Source organism: Nanorana parkeri, unplaced genomic scaffold (assembly GCF_000935625.1).
Source record: "Nanorana parkeri isolate BGI_ZX_2015 unplaced genomic scaffold, ASM93562v1 scaffold652, whole genome shotgun sequence".
NCBI lineage: Eukaryota > Metazoa > Chordata > Amphibia > Anura > Dicroglossidae > Nanorana > Nanorana parkeri.
The window spans coordinates 842,599-861,544 of record NW_017306920.1 but is presented as its reverse complement, the minus strand read 5'-3'; the positions used below and the strand labels follow the sequence as shown (position 1 = coordinate 861,544).

General features: G+C 46.2%; 1 protein-coding gene across 1 annotated transcript in view; it reads left to right on the top strand.

The window, feature by feature from the left end:
- Window positions 1–18,946, top strand: part of UVRAG (UV radiation resistance associated) — a 93,884-nt gene that overhangs the window by 4,027 nt on the left and 70,911 nt on the right. Inside the window, exons 2-3 of the mRNA XM_018563315.1 lie at window positions 14,906–15,023; window positions 17,741–17,775. Coding sequence (XP_018418817.1) covers window positions 14,906–15,023; window positions 17,741–17,775 — 153 coding nt within the window. The remainder of the gene's footprint in view (window positions 1–14,905; window positions 15,024–17,740; window positions 17,776–18,946) is intronic.

Sequence of the window (18,946 nt, the reverse complement as noted above, 5' to 3'; positions counted from 1 at the left end):
TTTTTTAGCCACTCCACCCTGTATGCAAAATCTCGGGGCGCCCCAGTCTAAAATGTAAAACATGTAATGGTAAATCGTGGGTCCTCCAAATTCCATACCAGACTCTTATCCCAGGGGGTCTGGTATGGATTTGAAGGCCTCATTCAAGCAGCTTAGAGTCGGCCCGTACAGATGCGTGCGGCGTGCATGGCCGTATCGGGCCGTTCCCGGGAGGGATAGGTGCTGTGCGTGATTTGGTGCAGCGACGCATGGGGTTTCTCAGCTGCCAATGGGATGTGCGGGATCCCTTGTGTGTCTCTGTACCTTTTAAGGAGGTGGGGCGTCCTCCGGACAGGCCTGCACCCAATTTGATATCTTCTGCCCCATGTGCTCCAAGATGGAGACTCTCATAGTTTAGAGTTAGGACCGCACTATAAGAGGTGCCTTGGCGCGGCAGTGCGGCTTACACATCCTTTGCAGAAGACGTGTATCCAAACCTCTGTCATTGTCCTTAGTGGTGAGACAAGTTGTTTTACATGCTGGTTTGTGAGTGTGCCATGATGCCTTTCTACTGTACCATTGTACGAAAGCAGCCTGTTCTCCTTTACGGGCGGACGCGGCCGTACGCTCACCCTAGCTGCACATCCGTGCGTGTGTCCGTGCTCTGACGCACACAGGATCCATCCTGTCTCCTGTAAACAGAAGGAGAGAAGACCTATGTCCTCAGCGACATCTAGTGGTGGTAATGCTGTGCAAACAGCATTCAGTCAGCTTTACAACAGGGGTGGAAGGTTTGTCCATGGCCCCCATAGTCCTAATTCTTGACTTCTTCGGTTGTGCAGAGTTTATTAGTACGGCAGTTTTTCTTTGCTCTGCTCGGGACACTTCCTCTGAAAGAGGAACTTTACCAATATCTATCAAACAACAAACACACCTTTTTAGAAATGTTTAGTGATGACGATCTACAAACACATACTTCTAGATAATTGCCGGCTTTTTATTCTTTATATCTTATTTCTCTTTACCGGTATCGGTGCATCCCTAATAAATACTATGTAATAATAGTTTCCCAGCAATGCTCTGCTGAGGTAACCTTCCCAGGTTGCAACGCTTGGGCACAATTACATCACTAATGCCCAAGAGGACCAGGAAGTGTAAAAAAAAGAAAATTGTAAGTAAAATAAAAATATGTTTAGCTAATGACTGCGAGATGATTTCATATCGGCATTCGGAGCTGCATGCTGGTGTGATTTTTAGTCAAAGGGGGTAAAGGTTCACTTTTAACGAAATGTCTTTCCTTTTTATAGCATTTACTGTTTTTGTGTGTTAGATTTTCAGTGATAATATTTTTCTGGCAGATCGGCTTCAGAGTGAAGTTACTTTTCTTGCCGGCTGCTCTCAATCTGTCCCTTTGGTAACAATTGCTTTTCTATGTGATGGGCACCACAGCTGTTTGTTGTTGTTGTTGTGATGGTGCACATTGCTTCATCGGGTAGGTCATAGTATTCCCGGCGATGACTGGTACTGTTTGTGTGGCCGGCGTTCACCACATGTAGATCTGCTGCCTCCTTCCCCCGGCAGCGCGGGTGAGCGCTTTGGACTACGACATGTTTCTGTTGTTGCTGTGACTAGATCTATCTGGGGCACCATGCTGCTGACTGTACATCTCCCTCTTGTACCTATTGCCAGCGATTGCTAGCATTACAAGCTATACAATGAATAATGGATGACCTCTCCGAGCGCTCTGCATTCTGCTCTGTCAGAGCTCCGCCGCTCGAATGTTTTTGTTTAGGAATGTTGAACACTAAATAGAAACATGTCCTCATACCCATCTCTGGCTTATAAGGGATTGCTGGCAAACGCTGGCTTTAATTTAAGCTAGCCGTACACTGAACGAGCATTCGTACCACAAATCCGGCCAGAACATTCCATAAGGCCATCAGAGACTTGACGAGTGTCGTGCGATATTTTGTTGGGTCTTCACATTCGATTTTAGAATTAATGAAAAATACATTCAGTGTTAGAATTTTGTTCATTGGAGAAAACATTTAAAGGAAAATGATCTTTGATTTGACTTGGCAGGATCAAACGAGAAAGAATTCTGTTGATCGGTCATCTTTTAAAGGGTTATTAAACCCTCTGTTTTTTTTTTTTGCATATATCTACTGCTAGCAAAAAGTAGATATATGTAAAAGGTGTTAAAAAAATAAAATAAACCGCTTTGAAAAGGGTTAATACTTACCTGTGTCTTCCCCGCGCGCTCCCGTCCGAAAATGTGACAATTCTCAGGTGGCCGGAAAGCATCTTGGGGCGGGCGGGCGCATGTGCAGTTCACATTTTCGGCTGGGACAAGCGTCCTCCCATGACCCAAAGCTCAGTATATAGCGAGCTACAGCTCGCTGTATACTGAGACCGCCGCAAGCCGGGACGGATCCTGACATTACTGTTGAGATCCACCCAGCTGAGTGAGTGACAGCTGGCTCTGCCTATCTAGAGGCAGAGCCAGCTGTACCCGCCCCCTCCCCCGTTCGTTCCCCCAGTCAGCGCTGGAGGATTGGACAGGGGAGGGGGATCCCTGCGGGGAGCCGTGACTGACAGTCACGGCTCTCTGCAGGCCTAGATAGAGAAGTGAGCGAGCGACAGTATGTGTTCCTTCACTTCCCGATCTATTGAGCCGACATGTGACAGTTTCATTGTCAGACGTCGGCACGAACTATAAGGATGAGTGGAAATCACTCACCTCATAGTTCTCCTTTTTAAAGTCACATCCCTCACCCCCCAAAATGCTGCTTTAAGGACTCGCCTTAAATTATGCCTCTTGATCCGATTTTATCTTCTTCTTTCCAGCAGTTTTCAGGAGTCCCTCCGGTGCTGGTGCCAGTCTCTGATCCAGCGCTGACTGCTGTGTCTTCTGTGTCTGTCCATCGTGCACACTCCCGGCTGCCTGCATTGACTTAAGGTGGCCATACACTTTACAACCCGCGCAAGACCTTAGTCTTGCGAGGATTGTAAAGTAATTAAAAAAACGTACCATCTGCCCATCTTGGACAGGCAGATCGTACTTGCGATGATCGCCGCCCCTGATGACTGCAATGCTGAGCGGGCAGTGTGCGCGTGCGCACACCGTCCCTTTCGGCATTTGTCTCCCAAGCATCGTTCAAACCAGCCGAAAATCGGACAAAAGACGTGCGACCGTACAGTAGAAACGGTCGCACGTCTTCATTCACACTGCACGATTCTCGTACGAGAATCGTGCAGTGTATGGGCACCTTAACTCTGTGTCTCTCCTCTTCTCCCGGGCAAAGATCTCTACTGCACATGCACCTGCCCCATGATCCATAATACGAAATCACCTGCACTCCATACAGCGTACAGACCTTGTTGAAAGGTTGGTGCTCAAAGTGACAACACGGATGGCGCCGTATCAGATACGGTCCATAATAGTCACCAGCACTCGATATGTGCAAGAAGTAAATACTTTTTATTAGATTGTCACATGCGTCATACAGACAGCGTTTCGGGGCGACGCAGGGTGACAGTGACAATCGTCACTGTGTCGCCCAGAAGAGGGGACCCTGCTTGGCCTGAAACGTTGGCTGTATGACGCATGTGACAATTTAATAAAACGTGCTTTACTTCTTGCACATATCATCAAGTGCTGGTGACTTCTATTATGCCGCATGATCCTTCACGGTAGTTGCTATCTTTTCCCCCGGGGGAACAGTAGTTGTATCCTAGGCAGTCCCAGCACCCTACCTCTTAGTCCTTCAAGCTGCCACAGGTGTACGGTGACTGGAGTTGATGGCTGCACCTCCATTGCACCAGGTTATAGCAGGGAGGCTGTTCTTCCTACACAAAGGGGGGAGCTAAGGTCCTCAAGTATGATATTCCTCAATAGTCCTCAATATCTCCACCATAGCGAGGACCTTTATTAGCACTTTCAGCCTCTGGTGAGACGATACACTTTCAGCTGCTAATCCAGACTTCATTATGGGGCCGGAATTCTCCATAATCCCCATATGCAGAATGTGCTCTTAGCAGTTTGTATCTACAGATCCAGTCTGATGGCTCGATAAATTCCCTTATTGCCCTTTTTACAAGTGAATCCCACAGGCTATTGGGGGCTTGTGTGTGTGTCCATGGTTGATCAGAACCTCGCTAGGTTTTGGTCTTGCTTTGTTTGGATATTTCACTAATACGTCAGTCCTGTATAGCTTCATACAAAGTTAATCAGATACCATTTGGTTTTCTTATTTGGCACTGGCTTTGCCTGTAGTCTGTGAAGGTTCTCATTCATCCAGGTCGTGGTATATCTGTAAAAAAAATAAGTCAAGGCAACTGGACTTGCTGTATGTTTCTTGAAGACGTTTCACTGGTCGTCCAACCAGCTTTCTCAATTCAGAATGACTTGTACAAAAAATTATCTGGGAATAAATATGGTGAATGTCGCTCCAATCCACATAATCTGTTAGTCACAATCAGATGTTGATTGAATTTGCATAATTGAAGTCTAGGAGGTGTTAATAACCTGCCCAGAGAGGTGTTAAAACAGCATTGTATGTGGCAGACAATAGATGTCTCCCCCCCCCCCCCCACCTTTATTCAAGCTTGGCTTCTCCATTTTTACATAAATGGCACTTTCACACCTCTTTTGAACCAGTCCTCCTCCCTGTCCTAGGATGCGTACTTGACTGTCTTCAAAGGAGAAGAGGACTGCCTTTTGAGGTTAATGTTAAAGGAGAACTATGGGGTTAAGGCTTTTCCCCGTAGTTCTCCTTAGGGTAATGGGAGGACACAAACTAGCGTCCTCCCGTCACCCTAGGCTCAGTATACCGGGTGCTACAGCTCACGGTATACTGAGACGCCGCAGACGGAGCGGATCCCGACATCGATGTCGAGATCCGCCCAGCTGCGTGAGTGACAGCTGGCTCTGCCTCTAGATAGACAGAGCCAGCTGTCACTCACGCAGCTGGGCGGATCTCGACATCGATGTCGGGATCCGCTCCGGCTGCGGCGTCTCAGTATACCGTGAGCTGTAGCTCGCGGTATACTGAGCTTAGGGTAACGGGAGGACACAAACTAGCGTCCTCCCGTTACCCTAAGGAGAACTACGGGGAAAAGCCTTAACCCCATAGTTCTCCTTTAAATGCAAACACCGCCTGTGTATACAAGCCCTTGGTTTGTTCATTTGTTCTCGAATGTCTGGACGTCCCATTTTGTAATCTTATGCGGTTACATCATACTCCATGCATTCCATTCAGTTGTGTAACTGTTTATTTTGCAAATACCCAGCTTCTGTTTCTATGAAATGTACAGTAGTGGTGAGCTGGTCTTGTATTTTTCAGTTGACTTCAATTCCTATTTTCTTATCCTCCTGTAATGCTTTCATTTGAATGGCACCCCAAATGCACAGTGGCGTAGTGGTCAGCGCCTCTCCCTTGCAGCACTGGGGGTCCCCGGTTCAAATCTTGGCCAGGTCACTCTCTGCAAGGAGTTTGCATGTTCTCTCTGTGCTTGCGTGTGTTTCCTCCGGGTACTCCGGTTTCCTCCCACACTCCAAAAGACATGCTGCTAGGTTAATTGTCTACTGTCTAAAAATTGGTCCTGTATGTATGTGAGATAGGGACTTTAGATTGTAAGCTCCTTGAGGGTAGGGACTGATGTGAATGTGCAACTATGTAAAGTGCTGCGTAAATTGTCGGCGCTATATTAATGTGAATGTGCAACTATGTAAATTGTCGGCGCTATATTAATACCTATAATAAATAAAATGCACCTCCCCGCCAGTACGGTGGAAAAAATATTGCAAGGCGTTGCGTGTTAGTGTGCGTTTATTGCACGGAACCATGCAATTACTACACCACATGGGCCCTTAAGGAAGTTGATCACCACGCTAAGTACCGGTTCTGATAAAGGCTGCTACAGTCTGAGCCACAAGCTCCATATTGATTCCAGGCACATTCAGCACCTATTCAACGTCATTGAAAGCGAGGTGGCTGCCCTGGAACTAATATGCAGCTGGAAAGTCAAACGTCATCTTCCAGCACCCAGATATGTAACTTAAAGTGAACATTTGACTTCTTTCTGGAGGTGCTAATTGCCTGGCTGTCATCTGCTTCACCAGCTTCTCTCCAGCTACAGAAGCCGGAGAATGACAGCTGACTACGGAAGTGCTTCAGAGAACGGGCAGATCAGATCGTGTACTGTACTCCGGTCGCAGAGCCGCTGGGCGGGGGACCCGTACACATAATACAAGCGATCGGGTGTCTCTACAGACGCCGGAACGCTTGCTTGTAAACGGCCATCGCTGGCTGTTTACAATTGAAGCAGTTATTCCGCTCAGCGGGACCGGCGAGGATGTTTAAGAACGCCCGCTCGCATCCTAGAAGCTCCCAGCCAGCCGTTTAATTACAACACCCGGCCTGGGATTGGTTAAAGACCTTTACAGGTTATCAATTTAGAGTGTATTGTAAATGTATTTATTATCGGCATATTCCTATAGCACCGACAATTTACGCCGTGCTTTACATAGTGCACATTCACATCAGTCCCTGCCCTCAAGGAGCTTACAACCTAGGTCCCTATTGCACACAAAGATACGGGGGGCCAATATAGACCGGAGCCAGTTAACCTTCCAGCATGTCTTTGGAGTATGGGAGGATACCAGAGTACCCGTAGGAAAGCCGCACAAGCACAGGGAGGATTATTTCTGTTACTTCTAGGTGCAAATATATATGTGGGGTTTCCTTTTAAATATCTGTAATGTTTTTAAACTAATCTTTTCATTTTGTTTTTGTCATCTATTGCCTTCCCAAGAGGGCCGATGAATCCCTGTATGTTGTAGCATTGTGCAAGTGACAGGTTCTCTTTATGGATAATACGAAATCCCCTGCACTCCATACAGCGTACAGACCTTGGACCATACAGGCTGTTTGACGCATGTGACGATTTAATAAAAAGTGCTTTACTTCTTGCACACCATCGAGTGCTGGTGACTTCTATTATAGGTTCTCTTTATGGAGACATCAGGGGTCTGTTAGATCCTTTATGTCGCCCCTGCACTTGACCTAAGCACAGTATCCATGATTCGCTTCTAACCTGTCCCTAGCTGGCTGCAATCTGACAGCTGTCAATGTGGAAGTGCTCAGAGCTGAACACTTGTGGGTTCACTGCACACGGGGGGGCGGGATCCTGATGATGGATATGCCGTGGTCCCGGCTTTCAGGTTTTAGAAAGTACCGTATTTGCCGGCGTATAAGACGGGTTTTGAGACCTTAAAACATCCCCCGAAAATCGGGGGTCGTCTTATACGCCGGGTACATACGGAAGGATACGGTATACTGTATGTAGCTTCGGCTACATACAGTATACCGCGCTGAGCCAATCACAGCAGGCTTTGTATTAATGAATACAAAGCCTGTATTCATTAATGCAAAGCCTGCCGTGATTGGCTCGGCGGAAGACTGAGGACACAGCGGGGATTGTGGACAAGGTAAGAGACTGTAATCCGAGTGTGGCTCGGGGTTACCGCTTATGGTACTGAAAATTAACCCCGAGCCACACTCGGGAATACCGCCATGGAGGTTAGTGGGTGCAGTTAAACATTATTTTGGGCTATACTTATACGACGAGTATAGCCTAAAACCTATATTTTAACACAAAAGTAGGGGGTGGTCTTATACGCCGAGTCGTCTTATACGCCGGCAAATACGGGTAAGTTAAAGTTAGTGAGAGGGGCCCGGGTTATGTGTCAGGATAAGGAATAGGTTCTAGGTCAGGGCATTGGGTGTGTACTGTACATTACGCCGCTCTTTTCCATGTCTGTGTCCAGGGAAACGTGCACGGGCTCCTGCCGCAGAAAACAAACCTATCATTGAGTGTATAAAGTTAATCAGATATGTTGGAAACACACGTCTGCTTTTTGGTCCAAAGGGAATTCTGTAAATTGTTTTCAGTTTTGGAACACATCACTGGTATTTCCTTACCTGTAACACTCTTGCATCACAGATCATTGTTTGTGCAGCATGGAAAAGTCAGTCAGCCTGCCGCGTATGTCCGTTTTCTGGAAATGTCTTCCTTTGATCCGAGTCTGCCTGTTATCCATCATATTGTGGCCTCTGATGTTGCAGTACTTCTCATTCTGTTGTGTTTGTTTTATGCTTCTTTTACGTTTTTGGTTTTCTCTGGATTGCTTTCTAAGCAGCACCATTACTACTCCAGTATGTGTATATTCATGAGAACTAGCAAATCTAAAGCATTACAATCACTACTGCCTGGAGGGAGGCGTTCCATCTAGTGTCATTTAACCCCTTCCAGTAAGCCCAGGCTGTCATTGACTCATTCACTGCGGGAGCCTGCCTGGGTTCACAAAGCTTGTCATATGTCTGAGTCCCCTTTAGTACTGCACTAGGGTCCACCACTGCCACCCGGCCAAGAAGAAGGACCTCTGACATCATGGGACCAACAAGATGAAAAAATAATGTTAAAAAGTAGAGTTGACATACAAGTCTTTTTTTGCCAAAAATCATCCCCTAGCAATTTTCCATGTTTTTTTTGTTTTGTACACTTCCTGCTCACTTTGGCATCTGAAAGAGCTGGTTGCCATCTCCTTGTAACTTAATGCCTGCACCCTGGCATTACATCAGTGACAGCTCAGTCAGTGGTGGGCCTGGAGGAAGACCAGGAGAAGATGTCAGTGGCCATGGATGCAGCAACTCGGAGGAGCATGGACATCACAATGTGGGAGGAGGGCATACTAGTGCAATATGGCAAGAGCCAGACTACCCCACAGGTGATAAAGTTCCACTTTTAAGTATGCATGTAGGGATATATATATATATTTTTTTCCAAAGAAATAGATGCAGGGGAAGGTTCACGTAGGGGAATGGTACCTTAGTCTCGTGAATAATATTTCAGTCTTTTAACAGCCAAATTTTATATTTGATCTCATGTGATTAGTTACTATTAGGGATGCACTGATACCGATACTAGAATTGGTATTGGTGCCAATCCTGAGTATTTGGGAGTACTCGTACTCTCCCAAATGCTCCGATACTTCTAATGCCGGAACTACCGTTCAGAGGGAGATCTCCCTCTGATTGGCAGTGCAGAGGTAGCATGGAGCTGGCTTCCTTTCCATTCAGGAAGCCAGGCAGTGGACTATGACCCGCCTCCCGGCTTCCTGATGAACTAGGAAGCTAGCTTCCTAGTCTGAAAGCCAGACGGCACGTCATGACTCTTGTAACATCTTCCTGATTGGTCGTGAATCTGGCTGCCTAGCTAATCAGGAAGCCCGGGAGGCGGGTCGTGACGTGCCTGCCGGCTTCCTGATTGGCTAGGAAACTGGTTTCAATAATTGTGCTGGAACACAGGCAATCAGGAAGCCGGGTGGCGGGTCATGATCCGCTGGCCAATTTCCTGATAATTTGGACACACGGCACCGGTACTCGGTATCGGCGAGTACCGAAAAAAAAAAAAATATTGGTACTTGATACCGAAAAAACAGTATCGCTGCATCCCTAGTTGCTACCAATTGCACTCATGCTTATTCCTTCTAATTCATGACTCTTATATGGTGATCAGACAATACAATTTTAGAAAGTCAGTTGGAAATTATATTAGCGGTTTAGGAATATTTAGCGATCAAAGTAAAGAAATTGCAGCAGAGTGAGGATCATTTTCAGGTCATTTTGCTGTCTTTTTGTTCCTGGTCAGTTCCTCCAATGTACTAATGTTTAGCCCTACAGCCAAGCAACTATCATTTTCGGAAATGACAACCTTCAAACTTGCCGTAGAAAGCAAACTATATGGCATAATGGTGTGTGGACTGGCTCTGTATTGCATCTGCACAATTTGGTTATATACGATGCAGACTGCTGGATTCGGCTTGCTCATGACACACATGACCACTGCCTCTTCAGACCAATTAGGGCAGGTTCACACCACTTTCCGGACCAGATCTGTTCCAGAAAGTGGTGTGAACCTGCCCGCAGTTCCAGTGCATTCCAGACCAGACTGAATGAGACCTGCTGTATTTTTCTGGTCTGGAAGGGACTGTGCTGGTGGGAACAGAGGACAGAAATAGCATGGGGATACACTAGGATGCATTTTGGGTACAGAAACAGTCTGGTCTGGTCTGGTCTGGAAATGATGTGGTGTGAATGGGCCCTCAATGTGAGTTAAACCTAATACTATCACTGCGTTTATCACCACAGTTGAGATTGACGCAGCCAAACAAGTTGAGCAAAGGGGGTCCTAGCATGAATGTGTGCAAAATCTTGGGTCTTGTATATTCTGGATGCAATGGCATTGTTGCCCCTGGATGGTGCACAGGTTGATCTCTGTCTGGCTTTGCGTCAAAGCGACATTGCGATACTGAGGACTATCCTAACTGGCTATAACTTCAGCCCCCCAAATGTAGGAAAATGTGTTTCCCACAAGTCTGTAAATATGCTGACAGAACCTCCAATATAGTGGGCTACCCTTCTAATATTTATTACCACATTTTATATAATACTCCTGTAACAATATGTAAAAAGAAGTCATGGAGTCTCGTTCAATACTTGAAGCAAAACGGGTGCTGAAGTCAAAGTATCTAATTACTGAAAATCTGGTTAGATTACAGCGTTTTGCTTCCTTTGAGAGGGTAGCGTGTAACAATCCTACACTTTGTTCAGTATCACATGACATAAAATAACTCTGATCATATGTTCCTGATTAACTCCAAGCATGTGCTGCGTCCCTTCCCGTGGGAAGGTTACTGTGATAACGCGGGGCATGTGATCATTCCTGGCTTCAGGATACATTGTCCTGTATACCAGTATTTATCTTTCCTGGATATGCTGCTTTTCTGATTACTCATACGAAAAACAAGGATTCTTAAAGGATCTTTCACCTGTATTTAAACTTTGCAGTCAGCCACAGCAATACATGTTAAAATAAGCTAAAAGAAACATAAAAAGCTAAAAGAAACATACTTGCAATTCCAGCGATGTCTTACCCTCTGCCATAGGTTTCTCACCTTTTGCTATTGCACGCCGCCATCTTGGATTCGGGAGACGGCTGTCACTTCCTGGTTTTCACAGCTGACCCCCGGTGACATGCCACTTGGTCTGGTCTCCCTGTCTGTGGTAGTTCTTTCTGCCAGATGGTTCTTCACTGCTTGACGTAGCTGCGTTTCATCTATGCAGGAGCTAAATCTCATAAGAGTTTGGCAGTTAAAGGAGAACTATGAGATGAGTGATTTCCACTCACCTCATAGTTCTAGCCGACCTGTGACAATGAGACTGTCACAGGCCGGCTCAGTAGATCGGGAGGTGAGCGAACACATACCGGCGTTCGCTCACTTCTCGATCCTGTCATGGCTCTCTGCCGTGACAGGGGAGGAACTGGATTCCCCCCGATCCGCCAGCGCTGACTGGCGTAATGGATGAGGCGGGTACAGCTGGCTCTGCCTCTAGATAGGCAGAGTCAGCTGTCACGCAGCTGGGCGGATCTCGACATCGATGTCGGGATCCGCTCCTGCTGCGGCGTCTCAGTATACTATGAGCTGTAGCTCGCGGTATACTTAGCTTAGGGTGACGGGTGGACGCTAGTTTGTGTCCTCCCGTTACCTTAAGGAGAACTATGGGGAAAATCCCTGACCCCATAGTTCTCCTTTTTAAGGCATGCAGATTTCTGGGATTTGTGGACCAAGGTTAGTCACTCTTGCCTAGGGAAGCAAGCAGTAAGGAAGTAAGATCCTGCTGGAAGTCTGCTGTCCAGGGGAGAAAAACTACCCTGGAAATGGGGCTACCGCTGCACTGCAAGGGTGATCTGCTTGATTATGTATGGTGCAGTGGAGTTTTACATACCGGATCCCTGCTTCCCCAGCAGTTGGCGCTCACCTCTCTCCCCTACACTCTGGCTTGTGGACTGTCCGTTAGCGTCTTCACAAATAATTAAGGGCTATAGATAATGTCAGCGGGTCTCCAGCCACTGGAGCATAGGGAGGGAAGAGAGTGGTGGGCTCTGGTGTTGAAGCCAGCTGTAGCAGGGATCAGGTAAGTAAAAGTCCATTTTACCCCCCCTAGATGAGAACAAGCAGTAAACCCCTGCAGTGCAAGGGTAGTTTAGTTAATTTCCCCTGGAGATGGGCTTTAAAAAAAAAAAAAAGATTTTGGAAGAGGGGAGGGAATAAAACGTAAAAAGTTGAAAATTTGGGAAAACAGCCCAACTTTCTGGGGTGTGCGGAAGGGGCACAGTTTTAGTTCATCGTTTGTAGGCATTTGAAACACTTGTTTGCCGCATCTTTACCCAAGCTTTTGTCTCTTCAGCCTCATTCACACTGCACTAACCCGGGGCGTACATGTCCGTGCGGCATTCACGCCCCTGTCGGGCCATTCCCTGGAGGCACAGGTGCTGCGTGTAGCAGCCTGTTCTTCCTTATAGGAGGACGCAGTCGTGTGCTGCCATACGCACACCCGCGCTGATCCAGGTGTCCGCACTTGGACGCAGACAGGATGGATCCTGTCTGCGTCTGAGCGCAGACACTTGGGCCCGAACGGATCTGCAGTTCGGGTGTGCTTATGGCCGCGTCCTCACATAGGGGAAAACCGGTTGCTACACGCAGCACCTGTCCCTCCCGGGAATGGCCCAATACGGGCGTGCATGCCGCGCGGACGTATTGGTCTGGAGTTAGCGGTGTGTGAATGAGGCCTTCATTTTGGAACAGAAGAGACCACACTGTTGATGTTGGTGCCTGGATCACAAGATTAGTTGAAGTAAATGATCGAATATTTTAGTTGGAAAAGCAGCTTGTAGATATTGTGCATGTGTTTCATGGTTTGCCTGAAGTTCTGCTGTACCATGTGTAACAAATGGATCTCTAATGAAAATAGCTCTCCCACTCCTGACCCCACCAAACCTTAATGGTTTTAACAATAGATGGAAATACAAACCCTAAAACACTCACCTGTCTTGCATTAGAGGCTGCTTTTGAGTTCACATGACCATACATCTAATGACGGATCTCGGCTCGGGACAGGATCATGCGAAAGCATAACAGGGAAAAGCTTTCAGGGCCCATTCACACTACATCTCCAGACCAGATCCCCATGTATCCCTATGCTTTTTCTGGCCTCTGTTCACACCAGCGCAGTCCGTTCCAGACCACAACATGACTGCATGTCCTATTTTGCCTGGTCTAGAATGCACTGGAACTGCGGGCAGGTTCACACCACTTTCCAGACCAGATCTGTGAACCTGGCCTCAGACCAGAATGATCATTCTGGTCACCAAGGCACACCATGAAGATGTCTCTTTTACATACGGTACTAAAGCCAATCATTGCTTAGTTCCATAGCTATCATGTGACCAAGTAGACAAGGGGAAAAAGAATGCAATAGGTATGCTCTCATGGTTAAAGGGGTGAAGGTGTTGTGTTGCATTTTTTTTCCTCTCCATCCTGTTGATTATCCAGCTCACAGCTTGTGGAGAGTGCATCTGACGTAAATGATTTGGGCTTACGGTGGGAAAATTATTTTCCAGGCTCATGCTTCGCTTCAGGAATGAATGCAAATACTTTCTTTTGGCATAAGCCTCAATATCTGAACCAATACAGTTAGTTTTATATCCTGCTCCATTGAGGATCATAGGGCCGAAGTGATAGACTTTTCCTGTTGACGGTTCCCAACTTTTGATCTGACCTTCAGCCAGGTCAGGTTCATGTCAACAGCCTTGATATCATACTATAGGCTTCGCCGCCAGGAGCCTCCTGGGTCTGCCTCTCCTGCGCTGTCTATTTATTTGCGCCCTTTTGTGAGGTATGCCCGATCCATCTCCATTCACGCTCTCGGATCTCTGTTGCAACCGGTCTTTGGTGGCACCGCCAGAGAAGCTCTATATTAAAGATCCAATTTTTTTAGGGCTGGTAATGATTACAATTTTCGTGTTCGATTAATCGAAATTTTTTTAAATTCATTTTGGTTTAATTATAACGCACATCCAGATCCAACTACATTGGCCTATACACATACAGCACAGCAATGAAGTATTTCACAGCCCTAAATTTTTTGGGCACCAGGCATGACCGATGTATCGCAGGCAACAGTTCACAACAACTTGGAGTTTTTAGGTGGTTTCCACTCATGCTCTCCATGTCTCGCTCCCATGAAGCAGCACAGATTTCACATTAGAACACACTTCCCAGCCGGCTCCCTGCCTTCAGAGGTGGGAGGGGGCATGGCGGTGCATTGAAGCCACCGCGGTCGCTCCCCCCGCCCGCACCAGAACGCGTGGCACATCAATGCCTGTGTTCCAGTCCAGTGCAATCAGAAAAAATAGTGCATGCAGCATTTTTTCACATCGTACGGGACCAGAACGCAGGCATTGATGTGCCACTCGTTCTGGTGCGGGCGATTGCACTGTGGGTGGGGGGAGGGGGCGCGGCTGCGGTGCCATTGATGTCAATGCATTACCATGCCCCCTCCCACCCCTGAACGCAGGGAGCCAGCCAGGATGCGATACAGTGCGTTCCAGCAGCTAACCGCACAGGAATGCACTATATATGGTGTGAACAAGCCCTGAGGGTGGTTTATTTCTTAATCTTCCAGTATGTTTATATGTGCTCATTTTATTAATTGTAATGGAGCAGAGGAGAGTGTTCCCTATACTACCAATTGCATTCCTCAGGTAGAATATTGGTGAATTAATTAAATGTAAGGTTTATCTAAAACCGAAAGTGATGGGCAGACGGAAGGCAGCACCCGCTACATAAAAGGGATTGTATCATGTAAGCTTTGATTGCATTATCAGAAACAACTCCAATGTGTATTCCTATTACTATGCTGATGTCATAACAGGAGCTGGGACTTTACAACTCCTGTTTTTAGGTTTTGTGTGTTTTTTCTTTTAATGGCTAACCTGCTAATCTTTTTGACATTTCCAGAGACGTCTCCGTCACCTGCGGAGTATTGCAGCAAGAAACATCGTCAGCAAGAATGGCTATCGTCTGCTGGATACATACTTCACTCTACACTTGTGCAATGAGTCAACAATTTACAGAGGTATGTGATCTAGAAGTTTCTTTCCTGAACCGCATAATTGGGAGATACCTGCAGTGGTTCACTCCTCTTTTGCACAAGATTAATATCTGTTTTTTCCACTATACTCTCAAAAAAAAAATGCTAGTAAGCCGCTAATAAATGTAGACTACCGGAATAAAAGGTTGGGTGAAAGAAGATAGACCCTGCTCCCCTTTTATGTGGTGCTAAATGATATGTATATCTTAGTAGCAGCACAGGAGGCTTTGTGATATAAAAGCCTCAATGTAGGTTTCTTTTATGGTATCAAATCCTTTACAACTAGGATATAATCTAGTAACCAGATGATTTAGTTAAGATTAACTTGAACGTGGACCTACTTTTATGGAAAGCATCTAGAAATGTTAATGGCGTCTAAGTACCCTGAATAGTCTACCTTTTTTGTCTTGAATTCTTCCTCTAGAATAGCGGGGTATTTCCTGTGCCTCCAGAACCTATAGCCTCATAGTTGTATTTCTGCAGTGCGAGATATATGGCACTGCTGTCTCTGACTCCTCCTAGTCTCAGGAGATTTAGAATGAGATTTGGTGATTTCACTACTATGCTGCTCAGTGTTCTCCTTGCTGGAGAGGAAGCCGTCTCTGAGGACTGGCAGTGCAAGGATCTCCCTGCTTCTTCATCCATCACATGATGCTGTGATTTCTACACTTCTCCTCCTGCTTCTTTAACCCCTTCATGACTGAGGCCCTTTTTTCATTTTTTGCACCCATGTTATATTCCACATTTTAGGCCTGAAAATGACATAAAACCCCCCAACATTATATATTTTCTTAAGAGAACTATGGGGTAACCTTTCTATCGTATAGTTCTCTTTTAGGATCACAGGAGGACATATACGAATGTCCTCCCGTGACCCAAAGCTCAGTATATAGCTCGCTATATACTGGGAGCGCCGCAGTTGGGACGGATCCCGATAATACTGTTGAGATCTACCCAGCTAGCTGTTTGACAGTGGGCTCTGCCTATCTAAAGGCAGAGCCAGGGGTGCCCGCCCCCTCTAACGTTCGTTCCTCTACTCAGCGCTGGAGGATCGAAGAAAGGAGGGGAAATCCCTGTGGGGAGCCGTGAGTGACGGTCACCGCTCTCTGCAGGGAGATGATCAGGAAGCGAGCGGATTGGTGGGATGTGTTCGCTCACCTCCCGATCTATTGAGCCGACGTGTGACTGTTTCATGGTCACACATCGGGTCTAACTATGAGGATGAGTGATTTTCACTGACCTCATAGTTCTCCTTTTTAATAATTCCCCTGCCAGTCATTGAGGGGGGCACCTCTGACATGAGGATGCAAAGTCCCAATCCTCTACCTGGCAAGGCTGCTTTACAACAGAGCTAAAGTGCAGAACAAAGCATGGCAAGTCAATAATAGGGAAATGATTCAGCTGCAGGGAGACCACAGGCAATGCTGGTGACTAGGCCTTTGTTTTGCTTTGCTGTTTGGGAACGGCTTCCACAGTACAAGTTCTCTTTTTAATTACGTCTTTTATTAAAACAAATCAAAGCAGATTAAAAAAACCCCGAAGGTTGGCAAGTTTTGAAATTCTTCTAGTGTCATGTAACTGATATCCAGAATCCAAGTAGTAGAACCAATCAATTGTTTATCACGCAGGCCTGTGCACGCATTAATATTCCACATGCACAGCTGTACTTTATCCTGCAGCAAATGCTAGATAACAGATATGTCTTCTTTGATTTCTTTATAACCGATTACAAACAGATTATTATTTTCCAGCTCTGTAGAAGGCCTATCTGCACTCTGGCAGTGAATGTATATGGTGTTATTCAGTTGAAGACTGTGTGTCTTATTTGGTATCATTCCTCTCCTTTATCATCTGTACATATCCAGGGCTGTGGGCATGCATGTTTTCTGTATACATACATGTTATCCATATGCGTACATGTTATCCTGGGCTATTGCTTGAATCCAGAGAGCGCCTTTGTATTAAAGTGACACTAAACTAAGGAGTGAAATCTTAAAAATACATTCAAGTATCTTCACTATTAAACATTTTTTTAAATCTTATTTGTGTATCACTCGGCTGTAGATCCTCCAATCATCTCTGAATTGGTGCTGACACTGTCCTTCCTTCTGGAGGGGGGCTACTTTTGTTTCCCATGGTCCCTGTGTGTGTTGTAAAGTAGTCACCGCTCCAAGCTCAGTCCTGTGATGGACTACAATCTCACATTTTAGTTTACTAATTTGTATTGAGATTGTAGTCCATCCCGGGACTGAGCTTGGAGCGGTGACTACGTTTCAACACACAGGGACCATGGGGAACAAAAGTAGCCACCCTCCAGAAGGAAGGACAGTGTCGGCACCAATTCAGAGATGATTGGAGGATCTACAGCCGAGTGACACACAAATAACATACATTTTTGACAATGGTTAGGGTACGTGAATGCATTTTTAAGATATAACTTCTTAGTTCAGTGTCACTTTAATACACAGGCGCTTTCTGGATTCAGAGTTTAGTTTCACTTTAAGTTCATAGAGCACGGTTAGGCTCTTTTTTTGACGACACCTGGAGTTCCAGAGGCGGGGATTTTCATACAGACGTGGAGCAGTGACATCTCCAAGGACTCTGGTGCCAGCAGCATTGTTCTGTGTCATGATCATTTTTTACCACAGCTGCACATGCAAACATTACATATCTCTTTGTGACCAAATGTTTGTTTCTTTCAGAATTTCACAAGAGTGAGGTCGTTAAAGACTCCTTGGTAAGATGATGATTTTTTTTTTTTTCACTTTCATTTAAAAAAAAAAAACTTTTTAAAAAACTTTTGATAGTAATTTTAGGTGTAACCTAACCTAATCCAAAAAAATAATAATATTCCATTCTTTCATCTGTTCTTATTTGAATACCTTGAAATAGCAATGTTGGACAATCCATGCCAAAATAAAAAAGTGAAAGCTCTTCTGATCCCACATCCTGTATGAGGATGGTTATGGTGGTTCTACATGGTCCCACTGTATGTGGAATGCAGCCACCCTAGTTGCCATTTTCCCGCAGTGGACTACAGTTGTGCATGTCGATGCATCCAGCACCAGCACGTTAAAGCTTTGAGGCCTCGTCACTGAGCACAGCACCGCCTATGCAAGCACTTCCCAGGGGCTAGTTGAGATACAGCGGGGCCAGGAAAAGAGCCACCCAACTGCTAATGGCAATGCGTTGGTTTATGCCGGTGCAGTGAATTCTGGGAGATGTAGTTTGTGTTGCCCAGTAGACGTGACTCTTAATACATGTGCACTGCAAAACAAGTTCAGAGACTGCTCTTGATAGGTGAGGGGAGGAGCATTAAATGATTTAAAGGAGAATTATGAGGTGAGTGAAAATCACTCAGCCTCATTGTTCTAGCTCATCTGTGACAATGAAACTGTCACACGTCGGCTCAATAGATCGGGAAGTGAGCGAACACATACCGTCGCTTGCTCACTTTGCGATCCTGTCCCTGCAGAGAGCCGTGACCGTCATAACCCCCCTCCCCTGTTCGATCCTCCAGTGCTGACTGGCGAACGGACGGGGTGGGCACCGCTGGCTCTGCCTCTAGATAGGCAGAGCCAGCTGTCAATCACGCAGCTGGGTGGATCTCGACAGTAATGTCGTGATCCGTCCCGGCTGTGGCGTCTCAGTATACCGCGTGCTGTAGCTCGTGGTATTCTGAGCTTTGGGTGACGGGAGGATGCTAGTTTGTGTCCTCCCGTTACCCTAAAGGAGAACTATGGGGAAAAGCCCTAACCCCAAAGTTCTCCCTTTTTTAAAGAAAAAGGTTTCATTTCTAATGTTTTATTTATAATACTAGGGCCGTCTCTACCTTACTCGCCGTTGAGGCGGCCAAGAGAAGTGGGTACTGGTTAATGCTGTGTGGAGTCGTCTGAATTGTCACTCGC